Consider the following 15,093-nt stretch of genomic DNA (forward strand, 5'->3'; position numbering starts at 1 on the left):
CTGTACCCCTCACTTACCACCCAATAAAGTACTTTTAATCTTTCTTTACTGGTTTGTAGCCCCCATTCTTTCACAGCTGTGCTCCGTTCTTTGGACCCCATGGGACAGTCTTTTCTCTGGGGTTTTTTTACATACAGTATGTTATGTTTAGAAATATCTTCTTTGCTTTGTATTACTATTTTATATTCCCTTTTATGGGGGCGAGGGGAGGTTTTGTCGACTGAGAGCCAACAGATTCTTGTTTTATACTCCCACGTGTAGAGAGAATAAAATAAAAGTGTGAAGATGCAAAGACATGCAGAAATCAGTCTCTTAAAAAACGGAAATGAGAGAGAAATGTACACACCTGGAATTACTGTGATTGTTTTAAGAGCTCGTAGGACGCGGAAAGTCCTCAGAGCAGAAACATTGCCCAAATCTACAAATTCCGTGGTGTAACTACAGGGAAAACAGAAGATGATGAAGATGACGACGAGAAATTGGGATTCAGTGGGACAGAGACGTTGACTCAATGGGACATGCACGTTGACCAAGGACCAGGCAAAAGAACGTAGAGAAGCAGACAACAATCAAGACACCAGCTAAGAAAATCAAAAATAATGATGACGATGATACACAGTGGGAGATGCAAGTTGACCAAGGCAAAGACAAAAGACCATGCAGGAATCAGACAGCCACGCCACATCAGGCAACGCTACTGTTAATACCGCGATGTTTACAATTATTATGAACGTTGGATGAGCTTGTCACCACCACTTGGGTTGTAACCTCTTCGGGGTAAGGGACTCCTTGTCCTATTGTTTTGTCCGAAGCGCTTATTCCCATTGTGTTATAATGTGATGTCACGTGTATTGCAAAGCGCTATGTACCTGAATGGTGCTATATACAGTAAATAAAGATATACTGTACATACAGTACAAGTACCAGTTTCTGGATTTAGTATAAAGTCGTCTGACTTCATAAATGGGAGATTTCCGCTCGTGCAGAAGGTACAATGCAGACCTGCCCGTGGTTAGGTAGGGCTTGGCACAGGGCAAATACTGAACTTTTTTGAGCCAGAAGATCGGACTCTAAATACCCTCTTATCACGGAGATTTCAAATACATAATGGGTTTCACAAAGAGGGAAGCATATGTCGGAGAGGGAGAGGGAACAGCCAGCACAAGAGGCTGTTCTCTGAAGCTGGAGGGTGGCAGGACGAGGGGACATGTAAGGAAGGACTTCTTCACGAAAAGGGTGGTGGATTAGTGGAACGGCGCCCGGCAGAGGTGGTAGGGGGTAATACAGTCAGAGAAATCAGACAGGCTTGGGATAGGCAGAAGGTAAGAAGGAAAGCGGAGTATCTAATAGGACCCGAGGTGTTACAGCGGGTCGGAGAATGGGCCGCCCAGGGGGGGGACACGCGGCTCTTATCTGCAGACATACTCTGTGTTAATATGTAAGGTTGCTAATAGTTAGTGCTCTGTGGGTGTAGATACTACATGCACCGATATTGGGTTATACAGAACACACATACTGTATATACTGCTCAAATTCCCTCCCATTGAGCATCCCACACACAAGGGGGGCAATTCATGTCCTCACTGCAGCATACAAGTCACTTCCTGGGCAGGCACCTTACTATTAGCAATTGGTTAATTATTCGGCCAAAATAGTGTTCACTACAAACATAACATTCCATGTTTCACATTTCCGCACGTCCGTAACTTTGCTGTAGTTCGAACCGCATATTATATAAGTTATGGTAGAAAATAAAGTGGAAAGAAATCCCTGCTCCATACAGTGCAAAGCAAATAAAATGATCTCTTGTGAGCACGGTCACACGTCCGTGACAGGTCGGCAACCCTGCCTGTCCCTGTTATCTCTGACCATGCACTGCTTCCACTGCAGCTAGGGGTTCTGGGAAACGACATGCAAATGAACACACAGCGTCCCCCAAAAAAAAGTCGCCGCTAAGGTTTTCTTTTTTTTTTTTTTTTAATTCTCATTATTGAAATTCGAAAGTGGTCAATATTTGAAAAACAGCAAAAAAAAAAATAGAAGGGAGGAAAACGTCGAAAATTCGGATTAAAATAAATAAATCCTAAAAACGAAAATTCGTAAGACAGAGAATGTTTGCACATTTAAAAAAAAGAATACACATTTTTGAATAACAGAATTTATTTATATATTTGTAACCTGGTTCCCTCCCTCTGGTGCTCTGGTCCTCCTGTTTGCCCCCCTTACCTCTGCTGCTGTGGGGGATGTTGCGGGTGGCGACGGGCTCGCCGGCGGCCCCCTCTGCAGGGCGCCGCCATGTTGGAGTGCGCGCGGAGGTTGCGCATGCGCAGGACAAGCTCCAGTAGCCATTACCCAGTTGCGCATGCGCAGAAGGTTCTCCACGACGGCCATTACAGTCGCGCATGCGCAGTATGCTAGGCGCACGCGTGGGCTGATAGAGATAGGCTCCACGGGGACTATAAGCCCCAGGGTGCAAAGGGGCAAGGCACCACTTGACCCACAGCAGCCAATAGGGCTCGAGGAGTCCCCTGCAGGGATAGATACATTTGGCGCGCTCAGGCCAGATAGTTAGTCGGAGCTGGGACACAGATAGGCGAGGGTGTATGTGTGCAGGGCGTCTGTGGCACGGTGTGGGGGGAACACGGTGGTGGGTTACCGCCGTGCCAGGCTTGGTGGGTAGTTGTACCTATTAGTGACCATTAGAGCGTTAAGATTTATTCCTGTGCCAGTAAAGGTTGTTGTTTTATACACAGTGTGTGCTTGTTATTGGGTCCTGTGACGGGCTCCTCCCACTACGCTGGGATCTCTCACAGGTGGAGGCGCTGCACAGAATATGGCGTTCGCTCGCATTTGCCGATATCCGTGAATTTGTGAAGAGTTCGAAAAAACAATTCGCCACTAGGGGGTTTGGAAATGAAGAAAATTCGCCTTCACTCCCCCTCCCCCCCCCCCAAAAAAACCCGGAACAAAATGTAGAAACTTGGTAAATATTTTAAAAAAATGGGGAAATCTGAGAATATATTAAAATGTCAGCAAAAGCGATACACATTTATAAATGACAGAATATTCGAAAAAAATGAAAGAAGTTTTGAATTTTTTTTCCTCTGAAAAAATGACCAATTAAAAAAATTAAATAAAAAGAAGATGGCGCATAATGAGAAGTGTGTATCAGTAAGTGGGGAGTTAATTGTTTTACTTTCATGCAGTTTGTTAAGAACCAACTACCCCACATCCCCCGTCAGCTCGGATTCTCACGCTGGTCTCACACTTACGCCATGACAATGACCATGAAATCCAGCCAGTTCCACGGATCTCTGAGAAATGTAAAATTGTCGATGCAAAATCCTCGAGCGAAGATCTTTACCAAGGACTCAAAGGTGTAAATACCAGTAAACATGTACCTGCAAGGTAGAGAGACGCAGAATGTGATACATCTCATTATAACCTGTGCCCCATGTAACTCCCCCCAACTCCTCCTACTGACTCTCCCCAAGGTGCATGCTGGGACAGAGACGCAGAATGTGATACATCTCATTATAATCTGTGCACCATGTAGCTCCCCCCCAACTCCTCCTACTGACTCTCCCCAAGGTGCAAGCTGGGGCAGAGACGCAGAATGTGATACATCTCATTATAATCTGTGCACCATGTAACTCCCCCCAACTCCTCCTACTGACTCTCCCCAAGGTGCAAGCTGGGGCAGAGACGCAGAATGTGATACATCTCATTATAATCTGTGCACCATGTAACTCTCCCCTGACTCCTCCTACTGACTCTCCCCAAGGTGCATGCTGGGACAGAGACGCAGAATGTGATACATCTCATTATAACCTGTGCCCCATGTAGCTCCCCCCCAACTCCTCCTACTGACTCTCCCCAAGGTGCAAGCTGGGACAGAGACGCATAATGTGATACATCTCATTATAATCTGTGCACTATGTAACTCCCCCCCAACTCCTCCTACTGACTCTCCCCAAGGTGCAAGCTGGGGCAGAGATGCAGAATGTGATACATCTCATTATAATATGTGCACCATGTAACTCCCCCCCAACTCCTCCTACTGACTCTCCCCAAGGTGCAAGCTGGGGCAGAGACGCAGAATGTGATACATCTCATTATAATCTGTGCCCCATGTAACTCCCCCCCAACTCCTCCTACTGACTCTCCCCAAGGTGCAAACTGGGGCAGAGACGCAGAATGTGATACATCTCATTATAATCTGTGCACCATGTAACTCCCCCCAACTCCTCCTACTGACTCTCCCCAAGGTGCATGCTGGGGCAGAGACGCAGAATGTGATACATCTCATTATAATCTGTGCACCATGTAACTCCCCCCCAACTCCTCCTACTGACTCTCCCCAAGGTGCATGCTGGGACAGAGACGCAGAATGTGATACATCTCATTATAATCTGTGCCCCATGTAACTCCTCCTGCTAAAGTGGGTGGGAGTTCTGCTTCAGACCGCACGGATCGGCGATGGCGCAGCTTTGAGATGTATAACTGTGACGGTTTTATCTTAGCGCTGTGCCGATGATTACAAGCAAAGATATCACTTACTCTACATTTTTCGCCCAGGGCGGCGGGTCGCTCATCGTCATAAATACGCAATTGGCTAAAATTGTTAACATGATGAACAGGCTGAATAATTTGAGACGGAGTTAAGAAAAAAGTGTATCGGGAGAAACGCGTGTCCCAGTCTGCTGAAGCGGTGTTTTCTCGTCCCTAAGAGAGGGACCAGGGCATTCCGGTGCCCGGTGTCTTAATCCCACTAATGATTGTATTTAGTCCCATCACTCAACCTACAGCAGGGGGCCAACTCATGTACTCAAGGGCCACCAACAGGTCAGGATATATGGCTATTCCTGCTTCAGCACAGGAGCCACTTGTGCTGGAGCTGGGACTCATTGAGCCGCCTGTGCTGAAACTGGGACTGATTGTGCCCCTTGTGCTGAAGCAGGGACTAATTGAGCCACCTGTGCTGAAGCTGGCACTGATTGCGCCACCTATGCTGAAGCTTGGACTGATTGAGCCACCTGTGCTGAAGCTGTGAAAGACTGAGCCACCTGTGCTGGAGCTAGGACTGATTGTGCCACCTGTGCTGAAGCAGGGACTGATTGATTATTCTATGCTGAAACTGGGAGTGATTGAGCCTGAGCCACCTGTGCTGAAGCAGGGACTTATTGAACCACCTGTGCTGAAGCTGGGACCGATTGAGCCACCTGTGCTGAAGCTGGGGCTTATTGAGCCAGCTGTACTGGAGCTGGGACTGATTGAGCCACCTGTGCTGAAGCTGAGACTGATTGTGCCATCTGTGCTGAAGCTGGGGCTTATTGAGCCAGCTGTGCTGGAGCTGGGACTGATTGAGCTTTCTGTGCTGAAGCTGGGGCTTATTGATCTTTCTGTGCTGAAGAAGTGATATCCTTAAAACTTTACCCGTTGGTGGCCCTTGAGCTTTAAAGTCAGGAAGCATTAACTCTTCATCTGCTGCTAGGGCTTAGTCAACATTAGAAGTGACCAACTACTGTCCTCAAGGGCCACCACTAGGTCAGGTCTTGGGGAAATCCCTGTTTCAGCACAGGCAGCTCAATCATTGGCTCGGTCATTATGACTGACCCAACTGCGCTGAAGCAGGGATATCCTGAAAACCTGACCTGCTGGTGGCCCTTGAGGACTGGTGTTGGCCACCCCCCTGGCCTCCATCCACGAAGGCAGACGATCGGGCCATTTTCGGCCGAAATTCCCGATTGACCTCAACGGGAAAACTTCAGCCGAAAACGCCCCGATCGGTTGCATCGGCGGACATCGAATAAGCCATCAAAGGAGGAACTGCGACCCCCGTCCCACACAGACATACCACCCAATGCCAAGAACGCGCGCCAGGCAACCGACATGCCAGCGATTTAGTCCACATTACGGTATAACCGCTGGCATTGCCGGGGACGTCCCACCGACCACGGGTTAAAAAAAAGGATATGAGTGGATTAGGATCTGAATGGCTCCTCTTCTGATGAGATTAAAAGGATCCAGTAGATATACGGCTTTGGTGGCGGTGAATCGGAAGATCGCTTTCCCTTTATTTAGGACGATGAAAGTCTGTAGAAGAGACAAAAACAAAAAAAACCTAAATAAATAGTCAGGGATCGCGCCGGTTACGTCACTAGCACAAGATCTTGTAGCTGGCCATGAAGCTGTACTCCCTGTCCACCATCTTCTTCTGTGAAGGGTTCCTCCACTCCCGTGGTGGCCAACTGCAGAACTCAAGGGACTGGAGTTGGCCAACCCTGCTCCATTCCAAAAAGGTTTTCAGCGCAAACCCTGTACCCTCAAACTCAAAAACCTCCCATTAGAAAGGGAGAACTCTAGCTGATGGCTGACCAAAACAAAGACCACCCCCAGATGGCCGAGACTTCCCAAGTTGATGAAGGTTGAAAGAATCCCGACACATCCTCTATTGGGTGGTGTACTATGTACTCTATGATTTATTCAAGCTGTGCGTGTTCACTCCCAGTGTTACCTTCTGGGTGCGGTAGAAAGGATCCAGCTCCTCTAGAGGCACCCCTATATGCTCAGGTTTGGGGTCGCCGTAAATAAGAGGCAAGCTCTTCCCGGCCTCCAAGCCATTGTTGGGCTTGGGTACCGGCTCATCGAGCACCTCGATCTGCTTGGCTTTCCGGGCTAGGTCCTCCTCGATGTGCTTCTCGATGGCAGTGAGGGTCTCTCTGGTGAACCGCCGCAGGCTATCAGGACCGGGAGGGAGAACCTTGCCGGCCATATTGGCATTCTGCACTTGGATGAGGTTTGATGGACGTGTCTACCTGCAAAACAGAAGCTGAGATGACAACTATTTTTAATGAATGTTTGCTTCTTTACTGCGCTCAACAAAACACGCTAAGTCCCCTATTCCATGGGTGCTGAAGCTGATTCTACATGTCAAGGTAGCCTCTGCGCTCTATTCAAATGAATGGGAGTCAGAGGCTATCCTGGTATGGACCCGCAGCTTCATACCTCCTTGAAGAAGGTCCAAGTTAAATGCCCAACCATTTTTAACATGAGTGGGAGGCAGGTGGGGGTCCCTGGAGGTGACACATGCTTGGGGGCCTCTGATTCCCGAGGTACATACGGAGAACGGCAGCGCCATTACTGCTGGGTTATTTAAATCCCAGACAAACATCGACACTCAATGAGTCTTTATAAATCTTGATCAAACCATAATATATATATGTAACCCCTCTTATTTCCCTGTGTGTGTCAGGGCCGGGCTCATGGGTTCCACCTCCCGTGGTACACCATATTAAGGGAGAGAGGAATGGAGGGATCGAGGGATCGAGGGATCGAGGGATCGAGGGAGAGAGAGAAAACTGTACCGTCAAGGTGGGGAGGGGGGGGGGTGCGAAACATTAACAAGAACAGGGAGAGGTTAAGACAGATGTAAGTTACCCTAACAGAATGCTAAACAAATAAGGACAGACATATACAGGCAGGTAATGAGGGCTCTGATCCTGAGAGCTTACAATCTAGAGGAATATGGGGTAATGTTGAAACAAAAAGTTGTGCGATGGAGTATACATCAGGATGGAGTATGGTTCAGCATCAGAGCTGGTCCCATTAAGGTTTGGGGGTGCGGATGTTAGGGGGTGTTACATAGCGTGGGGACTGGTGCAGCCGCACAGCTGGTCCCATTAAGGTTTGGGGGTGCGGATGTTAGGGGGTGTTACATAGCGTGGGGATTGGTGCAGCCGCACAGCTAATCCTATTAAGGTTTGGGGGTGTGGATGTTAGGGGGTGTTACATAGCGTGGGGACTGGTGCAGCCGCACAGATGGTCCCATTAAGGTTTGGGGGGGTGGATGTTAGGGGGTGTTACATAGCGAGGGACTGGTCCAGCCGCACAGCTGATCCCATTAAGGTTTGGGGGTGAGGATGTTAGGGGGTGTTACATAGCGTGGGGATTGGTGCAGCCGCACAGCTGGTCCCATTAAGGTTTGGGGGTGTGGATGTTAGGGGGTGTTAGCGGGGGACTGGTGCAGCCGCACAGCTGGTCCCATTAAGGTTTGGGGGTGCGGATGTTAGGGGGTGTTACATAGCGTGGGGACTGGTCCAGCCGCACAGCTGGTCCCATTAAGGTTTGGGGGTGTGGATGTTAGGGGTATACCAGATGGGCATACTGTAGGCTTAACATCAGGTTAAATTAGCACTTCAGTAGGTTTCGTTAACTTCAAATAAGAAAGAAACTTGGACAGTAATTCAGGGTCTGAATGGGGGTAACACGACCCAACTAAAGTCTCGTTAAATCCCTGTTACCTCTAACACAGGGGAGTGCAATCTCCCCTGCCGGCTGTCCCCCTCTCCTCCCCCCCCCCTTTCTTGGCGTTATTTGCCGCCACGTTGCCATGGTCACATATCTCCATCTCATCCCCACTCCCTCTCACTCTCCCTCCTTCACTCAATCCCCCCTCTATCACTCCCTCCTTCCTCTCATTCCCTTTCCCTCTCACTCAATCTACTGTCCCTCATTCCTTCCCCTCCATCTCATCCCCCCTCCCTCTCACGTTCTCCCCTCCCTCACTCAATCCCCACTTTCCTCCCCCTCCCCCTTACACCTCCCTCTCACTCAATCCCCATACACTCTCCCTCCCTCACTCAATCTCTCTCACACTCCCTCCTTCACTCCCTCTCACTCAATCCCCCTCTCCCGTCCCTCCCTCTCATCCCCCCTCCCTCTCACGTTCTCCCCTCCCTCACTCAACCCCCACCTCCCTCCCCCTTCCACCTCCCTCACTCAATCCCCCCTCTCTCTCATGCTCTCCCCTCCCTCACTCACTCCCCACCTCCTCACACTCAAATCCCAGTCACACACTCAATTAATTCCACCCCTCCACAACCAATCCACCCCTCCTCTGAGACTTGTACCATGGGGTGTGGAACAGCGCTGCTTCAGTCGGCTTCTCTGATGCAGAGCTGGACACGCGGGCCCAACTTCTGGCAGCACCAACCAGGTCCCCCGGCAGAGAGGTGGGGGAGCAGACTGCAGGGGTTTCAGCCGCATGGGCAAGTTGCCGTCACCGGCCGGACACCCTCCCCCATTCTCGGGCATCAGGGGGAACACCCCCACTGCGTTTCATTAGCACTAACGACCGGATTAATGTCACCGTGCATTATTTCGAGGTCATGCCCTCGAGGGCGAGGCGTTACGGTTAACCCACGGTCATTTGGGTTAACCGTAGGTGAAATAGCTGAACGGAGCTTGGCGCATCTGAGAGCGCGGCCTGAAGCCACTAGCGCACGTAATGGACACGCAGCAAAACGTTGGCACTATGGAAGCCATATTAACCAAAGACCTCCATATTATCCCATTATGGCGCTCACGACGCATGCGTGCTTTCTAATAAAGCGTTACGATTTGGTAAGAACCAACATCATCCTCCCATAGTTATAACACTGTCCGGCCTCCGAGACGAGGTCATCCTCCCATAGTTATAACACTGTCCGGCCTCCGAGACGAGGTCATCCTCCCATAGTTATAACACTGTCCGGCCTCCGAGACGAAGTCATCCTCCCATAGTTATAACACTGTCCAGCCTCCGAGACGAGGTCGTCCTCCCATAGTTATAACACTGTCCGGCCTCCGAGACGAGGTCATCCTCCCATAGTTATAACACTGTCCGGCCTCCGAGACGAGGTCACCCTCCCATAGTTATAACACTGTCCGGCCTCCGAGACGAGGTCACCCTCCCATAGTTATAACACTGTCCGGCCTCCGAGACGAGGTCACCCTCCCATAGTTATAACACTGTCCGGCCTCCGAGACGGGGTCATCCTCCCATAGTTATAACACTGTCCGGCCTCCGAGACGAGGTCATCCTCCCATAGTTATAACACTGTCCGGCCTCCGAGACGAGGTCACCCTCCCAAAGTTATAACACTGTCCGGCCTCCGAGACGAGGTCACCCTCCCATAGTTATAACACTGTCCGGCCTCCGAGACGAGGTCACCCTCCCATAGTTATAACACTGTCCGGCCTCCGAGACGAGGTCACCCTCCCATAGTTATAACACTGTCCGGCCTCCGAGACGAGGTCATCCTCCCATAGTTATAACACTGTCCGGCCTCCGAGACGAGGTCATCCTCCCATAGTTATAACACTGTCCGGCCTCCGAGACGAAGTCATCCTCCCATAGTTATAACACTGTCCGGCCTATGAGACGAGGTCATCCTCCCATAGTTATAACACTGTCCGGCCTCCGAGACGAGGTCATCCTCCCATAGTTATAACACTGTCCGGCCTCCGAGACGAGGTCATCCTCCCATAGTTATAACACTGTCCGGCCTCCGAGACGAGGTCATCCTCCCATAGTTATAACACTGTCCGGCCTCCGAGACGAGGTCATCCTCCCATAGTTATAACACTGTCCGGCCTCCGAGACGAGGTCATCCTCCCATAGTTATAACACTGTCCGGCCTCCGAGACGAGGTCATCCTCCCATAGTTATAACACTGTCCGGCCTCCGAGACGAGGTCATCCTCCCATAGTTATAACACTGTCCGGCCTCCGAGACGAGGTCACCCTCCCATAGTTATAACACTGTCCGGCCTCCGAGACGAGGTCATCCTCCCATAGTTATAACACTGTCCGGCCTCCGAGACGAGGCCATCATCCCATAATTATAACACTATCCGGCCTCTGAGACGAGGTCATCCTCCTATAGTTATAACACTGTCCGGCCTCCGAGACGAGGTCATCCTCCCATAGTTATAACACTGTCCGGCCTCCGAGACGAGGTCATCCTCCCATAGTTATAACACTGTCCGGCCTCCGAGACGAGGTCATCCTCCCATAGTTATAACACTGTCCGGCCTCCGAGACGAAGTCATCCTCCCATAGTTATAACACTGTCCGGCCTCCGAGACGAGGTCATCCTCCCATAGTTATAACACTGTCCGGCCTCCGAGACGAGGTCACCCTCCCAAAGTTATAACACTGTCCGGCCTCCGAGACGAGGTCACCCTCCCATAGTTATAACACTGTCCGGCCTCCGAGACGAGGTCATCCTCCCATAATTATAACACTGTCCGGCCTCTGAGACGAGGTCATCCTCCCATAGTTATAACACTGTCCGGCCTCCGAGACGAGGTCATCCTCCCATAGTTATAACACTGTCCGGCCTCCGAGACGAGGTCATCCTCCCATAGTTATAACACTGTCCGGCCTCCGAGACGAGGTCATCCTCCCATAGTTATAACACTGTCCGGCCTCCGAGACGAGGTCATCCTCCCATAGTTATAACACTGTCCGGCCTCCGAGACGAGGTCATCCTCCCATAGTTATAACACTCTCCGGCCTCCGAGACGAGGTCATCCTCCCATAGTTATAACACTGTCCGGCCTCCGAGACGAGGTCATCCTCCCATAGTTATAACACTGTCCGGCCTCCGAGACGAGGTCATCCTCCCATAGTTATAACACTGTCCGGCCTCCGAGACGAGGTTTATACGGAGAATTGCCTGATGGACTCAGACAGAAGGTATCCATGGCGGGTGTCCGGGACACAGCAATGTTGAGTACACGAGATGCCGGAGAGATACATTATCCCCAATTCACTACCGGATATTCCACATCACTTGACACTGAATGTATGTTCAGCTCTGGTTCTCAGTTACAGACACCGAATGGGCCCTTAACCCCCTCAGCTTCCACGAAAAGGATTTGTTCTTATTGGTGGAAAACTCCGGAATACATCTAAAGGCTAACGAAACGTTATCGGGTAAGCAGCCCCGGACCGAGAGAGCAGCGCGCCTCGGGCAGGCTAAAAATGTGCGCCCACTCCTCCTGCAGCATCGTCACGTGGTGACGCGCTGCCGTTACCACGTGGCGCCCCGTGGCGTCGGGGGGGCGCTGAAAGAGGAGGCTGGAAAAAGGTATCCACATGGTACAGAGATGTTGCTACATCGACTCGGAGACGCAAGATGGAAATGGCGCAATTTGCTTCGATTTGGGGTAGTGTGGTGAGCAGTACGGGACATTAACAAGGGCACTCGGCCATGCGGGACAGGTCCCGCGGGCCCTGTCCCGCTCCGCTAACGTCCGGTGCTGTTGCTGCCGCTGCGAGTCCCGCGTGCGCCCGCCGCCGCTCCGACGCCATTTTTAGTGTCCCTTGCTATTGACTAGGCCGCGCCAGACTCGGACATTTGAAGATGGCGCCGGGGTTGGATGCGCACGGCTCCCTTTTTCGTTTGGCGCCCGGGCAAGCCAGTCCGCAGTTAATGCGGATAATAGCATAGACAATAATGGGGGTTGGGGTATCGCGGAAAATTTGGAGCCAAATGGACGCAAATTGAGTCATTTCCATCTTGCGTCTCCGAGTCAACGTATCAAAGTCTCTGCTCCACGTTTGCGCCGTTGGCGTCCACATGTGGTGCGCCGGGAATAGGACAGGGGAGGAGGTACATGACGCACAGATAGACCGGGTGGCAACTTGCATCAGGCGCATGAAGCACTTTCCTGCAGGCGAGGGCGAGCACCGAAAACGGCGTCACGCGTCCACACCACACTCTGGCGCGCTTGTTCAGCATGTTGATAAATCTCCTGCTGTGTCTTCATTTCCAGGAACGCGCACCGGACACCAGAGAGAAGCCTGAATATACGCCTCGCTGAAATGGATCCGCCGAGCTATGCAAGTCAAGCAGATCACGTAACTCCGAAACGACGGAGTGGAAACAGCCCGTCCCTACAAACCCGTAGCTAACCAGTGAGAAGGGACACAGATGTACATCAATATCACTTCGATTGTAAGCTCTTGGGAGCAGGGACTCCCTTTCCTAACACCGACTTACGGAGTTGCCTTTCCATGTTGTAGCAGACATTTGCTGGGGGGGGGTTATTACTTCGTTTTTTCCCCTATGTTGATTACATTTTTTAGCCTAACCCCAAACATCACAAAAGAGGCTGGGCTGAAGAGCTGACACTCAACGGGGAGGGCCACACAGCTCTATAGTTGACTTCAGTGCCAATGGGGACCCACCTAGCTCACTGAGTGCAGCTTTCAGCGTTACTATAATGGGTGTTATACTGTAGCTTCGTTAGGGTTAACGCAGGCACTTAACGAGACGTCAGTGAGGTCAGAGTTAAACACGGCGTTACTTCCAATCCAGACCCTGAAATATCTTTTACAAGGTCTAGGTACATGGAAGGCCGGAGTTAGGTCTGGATACGTGGAATGCCGGAGTTAAGTCTGGGTACGTGGAAGGCCGGAGTTAGGTCTGGGTAAGTGGAAGGCCGGAGTTAGGTCTGGGTAAGTGGAAGGCCGGAGTTAGGTCTGGGTAAGTGGAAGGCCGGAGTTAGGTCTGGGTACGTGGAAGACCGGAGTTAGGTCTGGGTACGTGGAAGGTCGGAGTTAGGTCTGGGTACGTGGAAGGCCGGAGTTAGGTCTGGGTACTTGGAAGGCCGGAGTTAGGTCTGGGTACGTGGAAGGACGGAGTTAGGTCTGGGTACGTGGAAGGCCGGAATTAGGTCTGGGTACCTGGAAGGCCGGAGTTAGGTCTGGGTACCTGGAAGGCCGGAGTTAGGTCTTGGTACGTGGAAGGCCGGAGTTAGGTCTGGATACGTGGAATGCCGGAGTTAGGTCTGGATACGTGGAATGCCGGAGTTAGGTCTGGGTACGTGGAAGGCCGGAGTTAGGTCTGGGTACGTGGAAGGCCGGAATTAGATCTGGGTACGTGGAAGGCCGGTGTTAGGTCTGGGTACGTGGAAGGCCGGAGTTAGGTCTGGGTACGTGGAAGGCCGGAGTTAGGTCTGGGTACGTGGAAGGCCGGAGTTAGGTCTGGGTACGTGGAAGGCCGGAGTTAGGTCTGGATACGTGGAATGCCGGAGTTAGGTCTGGGTACGTGGAAGGCCGGAGTTAGGTCTGGGTAAGTGGAAGGCCGGAGTTAGGTCTGGGTAAGTGGAAGGCCGGAGTTAGGTCTGGGTAAGTGGAAGGCCGGAGTTAGGTCTGGGTACGTGGAAGGCCGGAGTTAGGTCTGGGTACGTGGAAGGTCGGAGTTAGGTCTGGGTACGTGGAAGGCCGGAGTTAGGTCTGGGTACGTGGAAGGCCGGAGTTAGGTCTGGATACGTGGAATGCCGGAGTTAGGTCTGGGTACGTGGAAGGCCGGAGTTAGGTCTGGGTAAGTGGAAGGCCGGAGTTAGGTCTGGGTAAGTGGAAGGCCGGAGTTAGGTCTGGATACGTGGAATGCCGGAGTTAGGTCTGGATACGTGGAATGCCGGAGATAGGTCTGGGTATGTGGAAGGCCGGAGTTAGGTCTGGGTACGTGGAAGGCCGGAATTAGATCTGGGTACGTGGAAGGCCGGTGTTAGGTCTGGGTACGAGGAAGGCCGGAGTTAGGTCTGGGTACGTGGAAGGCCGGAGTTAGGTCTGGGTACGTGGAAGGCCGGAGTTAGGTCTGGGTACGTGGAAGGCCGGAGTTAGGTCTGGATACGTGGAATGCCGGAGTTAGGTCTGGGTACGTGGAAGGCCGGAGTTAGGTCTGGGTAAGTGGAAGGCCGGAGTTAGGTCTGGGTAAGTGGAAGGCCGGAGTTAGGTCTGGGTAAGTGGAAGGCCGGAGTTAGGTCTGGGTAAGTGGAAGGCCGGAGTTAGGTCTGGGTACGTGGAAGGCCGGAGTTAGGTCTGGGTACGTGGAAGGTCGGAGTTAGGTCTGGGTACGTGGAAGGCCGGAGTTAGGTCTGGGTACGTGGAAGGCCGGAGTTAGGTCTGGGTACGTGGAAGGACGGAGTTAGGTCTGGGTACGTGGAAGGCCGGAGTTAGGTCTGGGTACGTGGAAGGACGGAGTTAGGTCTGGGTACGTGGAAGGCCGGAGTTAGGTCTGGATACGTGGAATGCCGGAGTTAGGTCTGGATACGTGGAATGCCGGAGTTAGGTCTGGGTACGTGGAAGGCCGGAGTTAGGTCTGGGTACGTGGAAGGCCGGAATTAGATCTGGGTACGTGGAAGGCCGGTGTTAGGTCTGGGTACGTGGAAGGCCGGAGTTAGGTCTGGGTACGTGGAAGGCCGGAGTTAGGTCTGGGTACGTGGAGGGCCGGAGTTAGGTCTGGGTACGTGGAAG

General features: G+C 51.8%; 1 protein-coding gene across 7 annotated transcripts in view; it reads right to left on the reverse strand.

Moving 5' to 3' along the window:
* The window catches only part of SCN4A (sodium voltage-gated channel alpha subunit 4), a 179,859-nt gene that overhangs the window by 74,584 nt on the left and 90,182 nt on the right, over window positions 1–15,093 (reverse strand). For 4 of the 7 annotated variants that reach the window (XM_075581613.1, XM_075581616.1, XM_075581617.1 and 1 more), the window contains exons 2-6: window positions 6,518–6,832; window positions 5,976–6,096; window positions 4,561–4,648; window positions 3,273–3,401; window positions 347–438 (exon numbers count right to left, since the gene is read on the reverse strand). In XM_075581613.1, the coding sequence (XP_075437728.1) occupies window positions 347–438; window positions 3,273–3,401; window positions 4,561–4,648; window positions 5,976–6,096; window positions 6,518–6,775 (688 nt within the window). In that variant the 5' untranslated portion in view covers window positions 6,776–6,832. The remainder of the gene's footprint in view (window positions 1–346; window positions 439–3,272; window positions 3,402–4,560; window positions 4,649–5,975; window positions 6,097–6,517; window positions 6,833–15,093) is intronic. The other 3 variants (XM_075581615.1, XM_075581618.1, XM_075581619.1) reach the window with 1 other exon arrangement.

The sequence above is a fragment of the Ascaphus truei genome, unplaced genomic scaffold, assembly GCF_040206685.1.
Source record: "Ascaphus truei isolate aAscTru1 unplaced genomic scaffold, aAscTru1.hap1 HAP1_SCAFFOLD_145, whole genome shotgun sequence".
Lineage (NCBI taxonomy): Eukaryota > Metazoa > Chordata > Amphibia > Anura > Ascaphidae > Ascaphus > Ascaphus truei.